Here is a 13,815-nt window from a genome sequence, read left to right on the forward strand (position 1 = left end):
TGAAACAAACACAAAAATATGATCAGTAGTGGAATGAGAATAGGAACCAGTATAGAAAGAAGCCAGGACTCCCATGAAAAAGATTTTGGATCACTAAAGTTATTGTGAATTTCTTGCATCCAACTAGCTTTCTCCAAAATATGAGCAGTGGAGAACTCTGTCTGCCCGAAATTGTTATAGGTGCAACAAAATGTGTTTACTAAAGCACATACACTCCCACTGGAGGCAAGCAAGTAGTCTGGGCCTATTCTGTTATGTAGAACTACTTTTGCTAAGGAATCCAAAGATTGCTGGATTTCCCACAGACCATAAGCTGTCACATTTGCCAACTGGTGAACAATCTCTGTAAGCTTAGAGAGAACATGTTCATGCTGTAAGTCACACCAGTACATAAGACAGTGTGCTCTGTTTTTAAGAGACCAGAGGACATTTCTCCAAAATCCATGTTTTGCCTTTAAGTTAGCGACTGTGGGCTGTTTGGCATTGAAAATGGAGAAGGGTGGTGCTAAAAATCCTAGGGTGCACACCCCAAAGTCTTTGTAGGGTGTCAAACATTGGGTGACCAAAACAGTAGTTCTGGGGTCTTGCCACGTGTTGGCACTTTGTTTCACCTTTTCCCCAAAATTCTTGTCACTAGTGGTATCTGCATAGACTGTGGTGCAGGTCAAAAGATTAGCAGAAACTCTTTCGAGCCCTCCCTCCACAGGGGTGTTAACTTGTCTCGTGGTCTTGCAGCTTGTCTCCCAAGTATGGGAATATTCCCCTGTGGAAAAACAAGGTGTTGATACAGAGAGAGTGGCCCATAGAGAATCGGCAAGCATAAATGGAGTGGCATAAATGTCTGAGAAAGTCATATCAGGAAGGGGGACTTTGTGGAGATGAGAGTTACTGTGTGGGTGTGAGTGTTCTAAAGAGCTTCCCAGTTTAACTAGGGATATATTTCCCCACTTTTGGAGGCCAGATGTAAATTTAGAGGCTTCCTCAATTAGAATGACTGTAGCAGCCACCACCAGGAAGCTTGCAGGCTTTCCAGTAGCTCCTAAGGACTGAGTTAGGGGTGTGGAGGTCAATTTAGATTTTAAAATCACAAAAGCCTGGTCTGGGCCCCACACTCGAGAGAGTGAGTCAGGGCCCAAAGGACAGTCATAAAGGGGCTTAACAATTAAACTATTATCAGAGATCAAGAGTCTATACAATCTATCCATACCTAGAAAAGTTTGAAATTGTTTCTTAGTGTCTGGAACAGGGAGTTCCTGGCCCAGAAACATTACAGACTGGCATGCTATCTGGATTTTGTTCAAAGAGACCCTTGAGTTCCCATGAAATGAAGCACTCCTGAGGCAGTGGACAAAGAAGCCTGTTGGGTGGGCTACAAATATGGCAAAGGGAAAATACTTTAGGGTTTTGGAGGTGAACAACAGCTGTGGTGGCAAAAGTATCCCAAATTGTCTCCCACACTTCCAGGGGAACATGGGGAGGTCTGGCACACAGAGGGAAAAGGGAGATGGGAGGCTTAACTAGAGAAAATTGGCTCCCCAACTTCACCATCAGGTTCCTTCCCAATGAGGGGGCAGGGCAAGAGGAGAATATAAGAGAGGAGTGTTTAAACAACAGATTCTCAAACAGGCAGGGGAAGTGGTATGTCTTCAGACATCCCTCAGTTACCTCTCAAATGCCCATGACCAGAGGGGTGAGGGAGTGAATAGGGCAAGGGTAATTGGTTAAAGCAGAGAACATAGCCATGCTAAAGTGGGTAACATTACTTTCAGCCTCGATTTCTGCCCAGGGTTTGGTGAGAGAGATGGAGAAAGTGGGAGCTTTGCCCACACCTAGGTTCCTTTGTCCTCCCCAGTCTTGAGAAGACTGGAGGACAGGGTACTGGGCCCTGCTCTACCACTTCTCCTACCTCGGGGACAATACTTCCTCCAGTGTTCCTCCTGGTTACATCTTGGGCAAGGTCCTGGAACTGTCCGTCTTGGGGGCTTCCTCCAAGGGGGTGCCCTGGAGGGGCACTCCTTGGACCAGTGAGCCTCCCTGTGGCCTCCCCTGCCCAAGCCACTGGGCTTCCTCCAAGGGGGTGCCCTGGAGGGAGACTCCTTGGACCAGTGACCCTCATGGTGGCATTGGAAGCACATTTTCCCACTGTCCAAATTGCCAGGAACATCTTTGGGTCTTTTCCTGACCATGGCAGCAGCCACCAATCTAGCATGTTCTTTGTCTCTAGGCCTTTGCCTGCATTTTTTCTCCTCTGCTGCAACTAGGTCTCTGTTGTTAAAGACTCCCAAGGCAGTCTCCAACAATAGGGCCTGAGGTGTTTGGGGTCCCATTGCCAGTTTCTGTAGTTTTCTCATAATATCTGGGACAGATTGATTAACGAAATACATGCCGAGGATTGCTGCCCTTCTCTAGGGTCAGGATCTAAATTTGTACACTTTTTAATGCCTTCTACTAGCCTCTTTTGGAAAAAGGCAGGGTTTTCCTTTTCCCCCTGAGTAATTCCCTTAATCTTTTGAAAATTTACTTGCTTTTGGAATGCTGTTTTCAGGCCTTCTAACAGCAAATTATCATGTAGTCCCTCTTTCCCCTATCCTCACTCTTCTGATAATCCCACCCCGGATCACTAGCAGGAACAGCAGCTATTCCTGGGGGGTATTTTGTGGGGCTATTGCTAGCCAAATGATCCCCCAAATTTTGGGCTTGTTCCCAGATTCTCTTCCTCTCCTCAGGGGTACAACAGGTGGAGAAGAGGACATGCAAATCACCCCAAGAAAGGTCGAATCGTAGGGACACATCCCTGAAGCCCTCGGTAAATTTAGTTGGATCTGGTGAGGTCTGAAATGGAGAACATGCACCCTAAGTGTTCCGTTAGGAGAGGCAGGTACTTCCCTTAAAGGAAAAAGCCCTGAAGGTCCTGCAGGAGCAGGGGCTTGTAGGGGAGGGAGGAAGTCCCACTTCTTATGAGTGAGAGACTGGAAAGTGCCGGCTCAACTGGCAAAGCCGAGGAATCCGGCTGGCAAGGGGGAAGATTACCTGACACTGGAGGAGGGGGAGGGATCAGGAGAGAAGATGCCACAGCGAGACCCTTGTCTGGAGCCTGAGGAGGGGTCCCATCCAAAGTAGAGGTCTGGGGAGGAGGCACCGAATTGAGAGCCTCCTCTGGAGCTTGAGCTGAAGTCTTTCTAGAAGAAGAGGCTGAGGCGAGGCCCTTGCTCAAGGCTTGAGTAGAAGTAGCCTCTAGAGCAGGGACCTGTGGAGGAAATGGAGGGACCAGAGGAGCAGAAGGGGGCATCTGGGGAGAATGAGGAAGAGCCAGAGAGGCCAGAGGAGAATGGGGTGGAGATAAGTGCTGGGGAGGCGGTGTCAACGGAGGTTGGGAAGAGGGGGATGCCATAACTCTAGGAGCCATAAGAGGATCATCCAAAAGGTCTATTTGGTCCCCACTCACCACTAGTGGGGTGGCTCTAGCTATGAGCATCTTATAATCCTTTCTGAGAACTGGATCTCTAGAAAGCTCAACAAAAGCAGTAAGTAAGAAATCTCCACCCATTTTCTTTCTCTGTGACAATATTTTTCTAACTCTGAGAGGGTCTTTACCCGTAATGTCCCAAAAAGGGGCCATGCCTTACAATTTTTCAGGTGATACTGAGGGTAAACGATGTCACAAAAATGTACCAGCTTTTTCTTTTTAAGTTCTTTACGGTAGCTAAGATGTTTCCAATTTAGTAAAAGACAGCCCAAAGGCAAATTCTTGGGAAATGAAAAGGATTAACCTATTGCAGGCTTAGGGAAAAGAAAAAAGAAGGAAAAGAAAGAAACAAAAATATACATCCAATGGTTTCCCAACTCCCTAGCATGGAGAGAACTGAGAAGTTTGAAGCTATGCTTCCTGATAGGGAGTCCATCCTCTATACTAAGGAAGGTATATACCCAGGTCCAAGTGCTCAAGCAGAGGCACTGGACCAAAAAGCCTGAGAATGTCAGGCAGAGTTCGAGACAGCCTCGTAGCTGTTTGACCTAAGGGAACCTGAGAGGTCAGGCCCGAAAAAACTTCCAAGGCAAGCCTGGCTAGCTGCTTGGAAATCCAGGTCCAAGTGCTCAAGCAGAGGCACTGGACTGAAAAGCCTGAGAACATCAGGTGGAATTGGGGAGGAGGAGGCTTACCAGTCATGGCTGAAGAAGAGTTTGAGATTTGGCAGTTATTTCCCGGTCAGGGAACCATAGGAAGAGGTCTAGGACTTTTGGGGTGCTGCTGGAACCCCAAGATCACGGTACTGGGCCCTGTCTGAAAGAATTCAACTCAAATCTTCTTCAGCCAGAGGAAAAGTTTATTAGTGATAAAACACTTAGGGCCAGGTGACGCCTGTAAGGACAAGCAGGCATGAGAGGTTCTCAGACTTTTGAGCTTGAGATTCTCAGCCAGAAATATTTCAATTAAAGCTGTTTTTTCCTCCTTTGGTAACTTTTCTCTTCACTAGGTCAGCCCACTGATCCCACCTTCATCCTTGGCTGTGCCCCATGCAATGTGATCTGCTCTGTCCTCTTCCATGATCGATTCAAGTACAGTGATGAGAAATTTCTAAATCTGATGAAGTTGTTAAATGAAAACTTTCAGCTTCTTAACTCACCATGGGTACAGGTAAGACTAGAGCTGTGACTTTATTCTGTGGTTGTTTGCTGAGTTTCAGCAACAGGATCAGAGTACTATAGGCTCTTATGTCTTAGCAAGGTCCCCAACACACATGACCATACAATACATATTCACATATCATGCCCTCAAGGATAATAACATCATGAAATATATTTGGTTTTCTAATAAGTTCCATGTAGATATTTTGTTCTTTGTCATACCAATATTTAAGTTATATGGAGAAAGGTCTGATTGGGGCCTGTGATATTGCAAGTAGGATATCGTTCATAGATGTGGCCAAGCAAAATAGCTATCAACAAAGAGCATTCCCAGGCCATATTGGAGAGATTAGGGAGGACAGGTGGCCAAAGCTAAGTGAACAAGTCATTTTGGCCAATAGCTTACACTGATTCTGGGAGTGCTATGGCCTAATCTCTACAATGGATGGACATGGAGGATCAAAGCCTTCATTCACTGAAGCCAGAACTAAGGATCCTCATCCAGCCAAAAACAAGCTTTCTTTTCTATTATCCATGTTCTATTCCACTTACCATCTTGGATACACACTCCAGCTAAACCCTTTTTTGAGAATGAGAACTGCTTCATTGTTGTCTATATTGTGGTAGCCTAGCACAGGACTTGGTTCACAGTGAGAGCTGAATAAATGTCTAATGGATTTTATTATCTTAATGTGAATTGAATACAATTTATTGGATGTCTTAGTATCTCTGTGTCTTCTTTTTTAATCTTGGCTTTTCCAAAATAAGTAGATTTCCCTTAACTCAAACATCAGCTTCTATTGAACAAGGAAATAATATTTTGATTTCTCTTCCCCCTCAGTGGGTATCACAGTACTAGATGAAGTAGTTTTGAGACAGTTGCCAATTTTTGCTTAGAACTGAGAAGAGTTATAAAACTCTTGGGATTTGTTCAGGACAGCTCACTTCTCCTAAGTGTCCAGGGGGACTATTCCTCTGACTGCTGCTTTGATTGAGAGATCACAAAATCATAGAATTTAGGGAAATAAAGGAATTTAATAAGTAAAGGGCTAGACCTGGAGTGAGGAAAAATAAATCTGAAACCTCCCTCAGGCACTTGAAATTTGTATGACTCTTCAAAAGTCACTTCTTTCATCTTCAGTTTACTTGTCTGTAAAATGGTGCTAATAAAAGCACCTACCTAACAAAGTTGTTATTAGCCTCAAATGAGCTAATATATGTAAATCACCTTAAGGACTTATAGAAATGCTAGTAGAAGGAAGAAACTAAGGTACAAAGAAGTGACATGATTTACCCGAGGTCACTATGTATGTCACAGGTCATGCATGCTGACCTGCCTCTTCTGACTCCAAATCCAAAGGCCTTTCCACTTAATCATTCTTTGCTGAAGAACAGACAACCTCATCTTCACAAAACAGACATGAACGAATTTAGCAAGAAACATTAATCGTTAGTATTTTTAAATTCTTTTGCTGATATTGTGAAATTCAGCCCCATGGTCAGCCCAAGCCTCCTTACTCTTGGCAAGGAGAGTGAGTGGTGATAAATTCATGAAATGAGGGCCTTAGTTTCTACCTTCAATTTTATAAGAGCCAGAGATTATCCTGATCTTCACTCGCCATGCTTACCATTTGTATCAATGCTACCTGGAGGCTGGAAATACCTTGGTTTGGTATTTAGTTTGGGGCTACAGAGATAAACAGGATAGGCTTCCCCAAGAGGCAGAAAACAGTATTCTGCTTATCTGGAATTCTAGACCCTCCAAATCTGGCAACATCTTACACCATCAGCTTGATCCACATACTACTCCATTTCACATAATTTATGACTGAGCCATGCTGGACCATTCTCTGTCGCACATCAAACCCTGCGCATCTTTGACATTGCAGCTTTGGTTTCCTATCCCCTCTTCCCTGAGTGTCCTTCAGGTCCCCTTTTTACCTGTTGAGTTTCTACCCACTCATTACAGTCAAACTTGAATCCCATCTACTTCATGAAGCCTATCTTGTTCCGTGCAATCAGCAGTGATCTTATGCTTCAGGACCTCCCATAGGATTTTATAAGCATCTTTCTGATGCACCAGTCATGTCTTATTTATTTAAGAGTCACTGATGTGTATTTTTCTTATTCCCCTTCTGGAATATGAATTCTATGTGAGCAGGGATTATATCTTTAAGAGTCCTTTGTCTCTCTGAACACATAACATTTTGCTCTACATTGATTAAGTGCTTTGTAAGTATTCATTGAATTGACCTAAGCGGATTAGTAATTGATAAGCACAAACTCATTTACTTGAGCTTATAGTGAGAAAGCTCATTTTACAGGATACCTTCTGACAAGCTGGCCCTCAAACACACACAAAATACTAAGGGCATATTCTAGCTTCTCTTGGAAGCCTTTCCACATTGGTAAGAGCTTCCAGATCATCTGACAGCCAAAGATTACCTCCTTACTGGGACTAGGCACAATAGGAGGGCTTTAGTAGAGGAAACAATAATTACTACTTAACTCAAAACTGGTTGTTCAGTTAGTAACTTTAACATAGTCATCAATATTTTTATACGTTACCAACAAAAGTGAACAGGAAGTGATAGAAATAGAAATTCCATTAACAAACTATAAAACATGTAAAATATTTGGGAATCAACCAACATGAGCAAGGGAAGTATTTGAAAAAAAGAAAACAATTACAAAGTTTCCTTTATGGAAATGAAGACTGACCTAAATCATTAAAGGAATCTCATTAGCCCATAGGTAGGTTGAACTTATTTACATAATAAGAATGGTAATACTACTTTAATTCTTTTGTTTATGTAATGCCATAGAAATCCAAGGATTATTTGATAGTGCAAGGAAAAATGATATTAAAATTCATCTGGAAAACAAAATGTCAAGAATCTCAAGGGAAAGGGCAGCTAGGTGGTGCAGTGGATAGAGCCCTGTCCCTGAATTCAGGAGAACCTGAGTTCAAATCCGGACTCAGACACTTAACACTTACTAGCTGTGTGACCGTGGGCAAGTCACTTAACCCCATTGCCTAGCCAAATATTAAAAAAAAAAAAGAATCTCAAGGGAAATCATAACAAAATGGGAGAAAGGAGCCCAGTAGTACCAGATCCCAAAATGCTTTGTTACTAATTTAGAAATAGAGGGACAGGTCAGTACAATAGATGAAGTATACTGCAATTAGACACAAACTACTCTGATAGCCTAATGTCTGATACACACACAAAAAAAAAACCAACAAAAAACTACGGCTACTGGGGCAGGAACTCACTATTTACTAAAAAAAAAGGTGCTGGAAAAATTAGGAAATATTCTGAAAAAAAGAAAAGCTAAACTAAAACTTCACAATGTATGCAAAGATTAGCTTCAAATTTACACATGCCAGATATAAAAGGTCACATCAGATACAGCTTAGAGATATAAGGAAGAGAATTCCTTTTGGATCTGTAAATAGGGAATAAAAATGGATTTAGAGACTCACAGAAGATAAAAGGACCATTTTTTAAAATTAATTTATTTTGATTTATCAATCATCACTCTCATAAACTTGTGAGTTTTAAATTTTTCTCCCCCTCTCTCCCCATCTCCCTTCCCAAGATGGCTTGCAATCTGATATAGGCTACAGATATTCATACCTATTAAGCATATTTTCACATTAAGGATGTTGTAAGTAAGAATTAGAACTAATAGGAGGAACCACCAGAAAGAGGAAAGAAAATGCAACAGAAGAAAAAAAATAGCAAATGGTATGCTTCGATCTGCATTCAACCTCCATAGTTCTTTCTTTGGATGTGGATAGCATTTTCCATCATGACGCCTTTAGAGATGTCTTATATCCTTGCATTACTGAGAAGGGTTAAGTCTATCAATATTAGTCATCACATAACATGGCTGTTACTGTGTACAATGTTCTCCTGGTTCTGCTCACTTCACTCAACATCAGACCACACAAATCTTTGCAGGTTTTTCTGAAGTCTGCCTGTTCATCATTTCTTATAGCACAATAAAAACAACTGTTAAAAATTGTTTTCACATGCAACTGGGAAATAAGATATACAGGCAATGGGGTATAGAAATCTATCCTGCCCTACAGGAAAATGGAAGGGGAAAGGAATAAGAGAAGGAGGATGATGGAAGGGAGGGTAGATTAAGTGAAGGGGTATTCAGAATGCATACCATCTTGGGTGGGGGAGTGAGATGGAGAGAAAATTTGAAATGATAAATTTATAACTAATAATCATCATAATAATAATGAGAAAAAATAATTCATAACCATTCAAGTCTAGCAAGAGAATGAACTTATGTGTAAGTGGTTGCATTTCATTTCATTATGATCAAGATTGCATCCTTAGTTGATGCATTTGTCATAGTGTTTGGATAAATAATTTATGCTATTTATAATGAAAGCTATATTTGAATTAAAAAAAAGAAAAGAAAACCTTATCCCACTTTACTGCACTTTAAAGATTGTCACAAAAAAATGGCCCTTAGTGGCTTTCTTTTAAAAGTGGACAAGTCTTGATTTTCTCCTTCCAAATGTTTCAAAAAATATTTAAGCAAAGGTGAATATTATATGTTGGAGGGACTATGGGGAAAAAAAACATACTGACAAACCATTGGTGTAGCTGTGAATTGTCCAGGCTATCTGAAAAACAATTTAGATCTGTCAGTCCCAAATGAGTAAATCATGTATGCCCTTTAAACAAGCAATGCCACTATTTGGCCAGTACCCCCAAAAATAAAAAAAGGAGAAAATATACAAAATTGAAAGCTATGTGCTAAAAAAAAAAATTGAAACAAGTTTCTTGAAGAGGCTGCAAAGTACTGGAAACTAAAGAGCTGCTAATTGAATGGGGGGATAGATGAACAAATTATGGTATTGAATGCAGTTGAATTCTACAATGTTGTAAGAAATTATGAAAGGGGCAGCTTTACTTCTGGGAAGATGTTATGAATGGAAGCCAAGTACAGTGAGCAGGACTAATTTGTTCAATAACAGAAACAGTGGAAAGATAAACACCATGCAAAGCTAAAGAACTCTGATCAATGTAAGCTTCCACAATGATTCCAGAAAAACCATGATGAAGCGTGCTGCCCTCCTTCTGACAGAGAGTGGATGGACTTAAGATGTAGAATATGACACACATTTCTGGTTGTTGCCAAGGTGGGGCTTTGTTTTGGTTGGCTATGTATACATGTTTCACGGGTTTTGTTTTTCTTTTGTTCCCAATGTGCAGTGAAGATGAGAGAGAAAACACTTTTTGTTAATTAAAAAAAATAATTAAACTAGAAAAGAAATGCACTGCTCTTGTGTAGAACATTATAGTTTATAAGTAGAAATATGAAGTTGTCTCTTTATGAAAATGAACTCACATGTGTTTTTTGGGGTTTGTGAGGGGGTCTCTAGCTCTACAACATTTTACCGGCATTCAGAGTGTACCTCCCTGGAAAGCGTAAAATGTTTTCTAGAAATGTGAAGGAAATTCAACAGTTCATTTTGGAAAGAGTGAAGGAGCATCAAAAAATATTGGATCCTAACAACCCTCAAGACTACATTGACTGCTACCTCTCCAAAATGCAGCAGGTAGGATGCATGGGGGAACCACCTTACTCACTGATCAAGACTGATATTCTAAGGATTCTTACAGGCCACTCTCATTGAAGAACAGGAAGGGACATCAGAGAGTCTCAAGGTATCCACATCCCCCAAGTATTCTATTGACTTTCTAGTAACTGGACTTTGCTCTGACCCTTTCCCCCATCTGAACTCTGTAAGTGAAATTGTTGTGATGGGCAGGTGTGTGTTGTGTGGTCACCTCAAAAGAATTCACAGAGTCAGCTGATCTCCAATCCAAGCAAAGGCATTTGTTGAGGATTACACTCTCCAGCAGGCTATGCTACCAGCAACTAGCAAGAAGAAGAACCAGCAACTAGCAAGGCAAAAACAGAGATTTTTATAGAGCAGAGAGTACCACCAAATATCCTGGGTCTGACCCAAATACCTTGGATCTAGCTCAAGTCATGCTCCCCTGGTTACAAAACATACAGAAAGGCAAAGTAAAACTGTATACAGCCCATAATCCATATGATAATGATATTATAAGAAGTGTCCCTACATCATAAGTTCGCCGAAAAGACAATCTTTGGTATTACTCTGCAGGTGCCTACTTAGGGAACTTCCCTTCTATGATTTGGTGGACAACATTCTGTCTGGGTAATGCATTCAATGGTTAAAACATATTTATCTTAGGCCAGAGGGGTTCCTCACTGTCTAGCAACTGTTGCCGTCACAGTCGTTCCTAACAACATAATTGCTGCTAACATTGCTACCTCATCAACTCCCCCCTAAAGCAATATGGGACCCAAAATCATTTAGGTGGACAAGGGGTGGAGATCTCATTTTATGGAATTTTTTTAGGGCAACAAGGGTCATAGAGTTTTCCGTGCCTCACTGGGTTGCAGGAAGGAGGTCAACTGGAACCAAGCATGGGCCACATCCAGGGGATGATGGGTTGGTATGGGCTGGTATCCATTGTTCACTACCAACTGTAGGTGAATCTCCTGTAGTCTGGAAAACACAAATCTAGCAAACAAATTCAATATGCAAGGCCCAAATATAAAGAGCAAGAAAATAATTAGAATTAATGTCAGAATGGGGGAAAGCAAAGAAAGCCGTAAGTTACTTCCCTTTAAAAAACTGATTGTGCTAAAATTCTCTTTCCAAAACCAAACTGAAGATGTTTTTTTAAAATTTAAACAATTAATAGAATAACAGCTAAGTCCCTCAATCAGCTGTAACCCAATTATTCTCATATCATTTTGAAACACTTAAGGATCTTATTTTATCTTTGAACTGTATTAAAATCCTGTTCCTTAAACAAAAACAAAAGAGATTCCTGTCTTTAACCTCACAACTTAATATATTCACAGTCTTTGTTTAACAAGCTTGGTTACCCTCCTCTAATTATATTCATCATCCTGAAAGAATGAGATACTTCAGGAATTGAATCTTTCTCTCAAATAGTGTATTAATGCCATCAGACGGCTATACTTAAGTTTAAACTGAAAATAATATAAATTACAGTCCCAAGAGATTTTACCTCAAATGGCAAGTCTCATTAATCACAGCTTAGGGCTAGATACATTTTTAATCTTCTGGGATTTCAATAAGCAATAAAAATTTACCACAAATTACATCCATAAGAGATTTCACGTAACATTTTTCATTTGTTTTTCTCTCCTCAAATTTTTAACTTATCCTGGTATAAAAACAAATCATTAAAAATCATTTTTATATTATACATAGAATTGCAAATTCTCAGAAAACCAAGTTAATTATTTGGAAACTCCATATTCCAAACAAGCTCTTTTCCAGGACTGATGACCTTGCCCACACAGATGGTTTCCAGGTAGCTGGCAAGTTTATAAAATATGGGAAAGAAATGAAGACTCCAAAGAAGAGGGTGGTTGTCCACCCCATGATTTCTTCCTCTGAACTAATGAAAACTACATGCTTTCTGAAACTAATGCAAAAATTTACTAATTTAAAACTTAATATAAACCTATTACTAATTAAGTAACTTCAATCTTATTAAATGCATTTCCAAATTACTTACACCAAAAAAAAATGGGCATCTCATTACCATAAGGCAATGATATCTTCACTTTGACAGGCATTACATTCTGTACTTTATACTCATGTTAAAATATTTCATATCTATGCATTTTCCCAATTTATCTTAGTGCCAAATAGTACAATAAATTCTACCTTATCTTAAACATCAAATTAAAAAAAACAAAACAGTATTTCCCCTAAGATGTTACCACCATGAATTTGAGTACCTGGACCTATATTCCAAAAGTTATTACACAAAATCTGGAGTTACGATTTTAATACTAACTGTGGTATTATATTTTACACAAATGAACCCCAGTTATCACACTTAAGAGCACATTTAATTTAATTCCAATCTGGGTTCCACAATCTTGGAAGGAAGCCATACCTCTCTATGATTTCTTCTTATGAATAGGAGTCTCATATAATTTGGTCAAGTTGACAATTTTAACACACATACTGATTTTAAAAAGTTATTTTAAAACTGACCAGGAGTTAACTTTAGTTTGTAAGACTCCCTAAATTCTAGCAAGATGTTCCAATAAAATACAATTACCTTTGGTTTTGTCCCAGTTCACACAAACTCTTTAAGTACACGTTCTATTCCAAAATGCAGCTTTGAAACTTTCAGTGGCACTGCACCTTTTTGATAAGTGAAATGATCTTGTTCTCTTAGACCTGAGAGGAAAAGGTTCCCCATTCCTTTTTTCTGTCTGTCCCTTCACACCCAGAACTTGGCCACAGCTGACGAACAGGGAGAGAGAGAGAGAGAGAGAGAGAGAGAGAGAGAGAGAGAGAGAGAGAGAGAGAGAGAGAGAGAGAGAGAGAGAGAGAGAGAGAGAGGGAGAGAGAAAGTTAGTTTTGCTCAACAACTTTTTCTTTAACAAGAGAGTTCATTAATCTTTCTCTAGCTACATCCTTTAGAGGTCTTTCTTTTCGGGCTGCCTGCATTTTAAATCTTACAGATGTTTTCAGACAGACAAAGAGACAAAAAGGGAAGTCCACAAGCCTGAATATGCTTTTTTATAAATCCCCTTCACTCAGGCCACTTTTCTTGGGCCTCTAGATTGTTTTGAGATGAGGCTCTATTACAGCTTGGTAGTCCCATGATGTTGGAGGGGACTGCTCCCTTATGCTATAAGCCTAAAGATTCCTTTCCATAGCCCCTCACTTCGTCACTCAATGTCCCATGGAGAGGGAGACAAAGGAGCTCAGACAGCTAACAACAAAGGTTCCCAAACAGAGTGTCCTCTGTCTAGAAGGAATTTCAACACAAAGGTTCCTAAAAGGGAATTTGCCAGGCACAGAGACCCATGGGCTCTAGGGCCCACCATCCCTCCAAATGTTCCTCAGTACTTCAGGGATCTCGTCTAAGAAAGAGAAAAGGGAAAGGCTTACCTTGGATTGGAGGGGGTCTGAATCAGAGACTGGGCCCACACAGGACCAACAAAAATGTTGTGGTGCACTGGTGTATGTTGTGGGGTCATCTTAAAAGAATTCACAGACTCAGACCATCTCCAAGCCAAGTATATCGAGGTTAACACTCTCCAGCAGCCTAGGTTCCTTAG

General features: G+C 40.5%; 1 protein-coding gene across 1 annotated transcript in view; it reads left to right on the forward strand.

The window, feature by feature from the left end:
* Positions 1-13,815, forward strand: part of LOC110200601 (cytochrome P450 2C23-like) — a 30,428-nt gene that overhangs the window by 9,929 nt on the left and 6,684 nt on the right. The window contains exons 4-5 of the mRNA XM_020975976.2: positions 4,476-4,636; positions 10,040-10,216. Of these exons, the coding sequence (XP_020831635.1) occupies positions 4,476-4,636; positions 10,040-10,216 (338 nt within the window). The remainder of the gene's footprint in view (positions 1-4,475; positions 4,637-10,039; positions 10,217-13,815) is intronic.

This window comes from Phascolarctos cinereus, unplaced genomic scaffold, assembly GCF_003287225.1.
Source record: "Phascolarctos cinereus isolate Bilbo 61053 unplaced genomic scaffold, phaCin_HiC Scaffold_3;HRSCAF=262, whole genome shotgun sequence".
Taxonomy (NCBI): Eukaryota; Metazoa; Chordata; class Mammalia; order Diprotodontia; family Phascolarctidae; genus Phascolarctos; species Phascolarctos cinereus.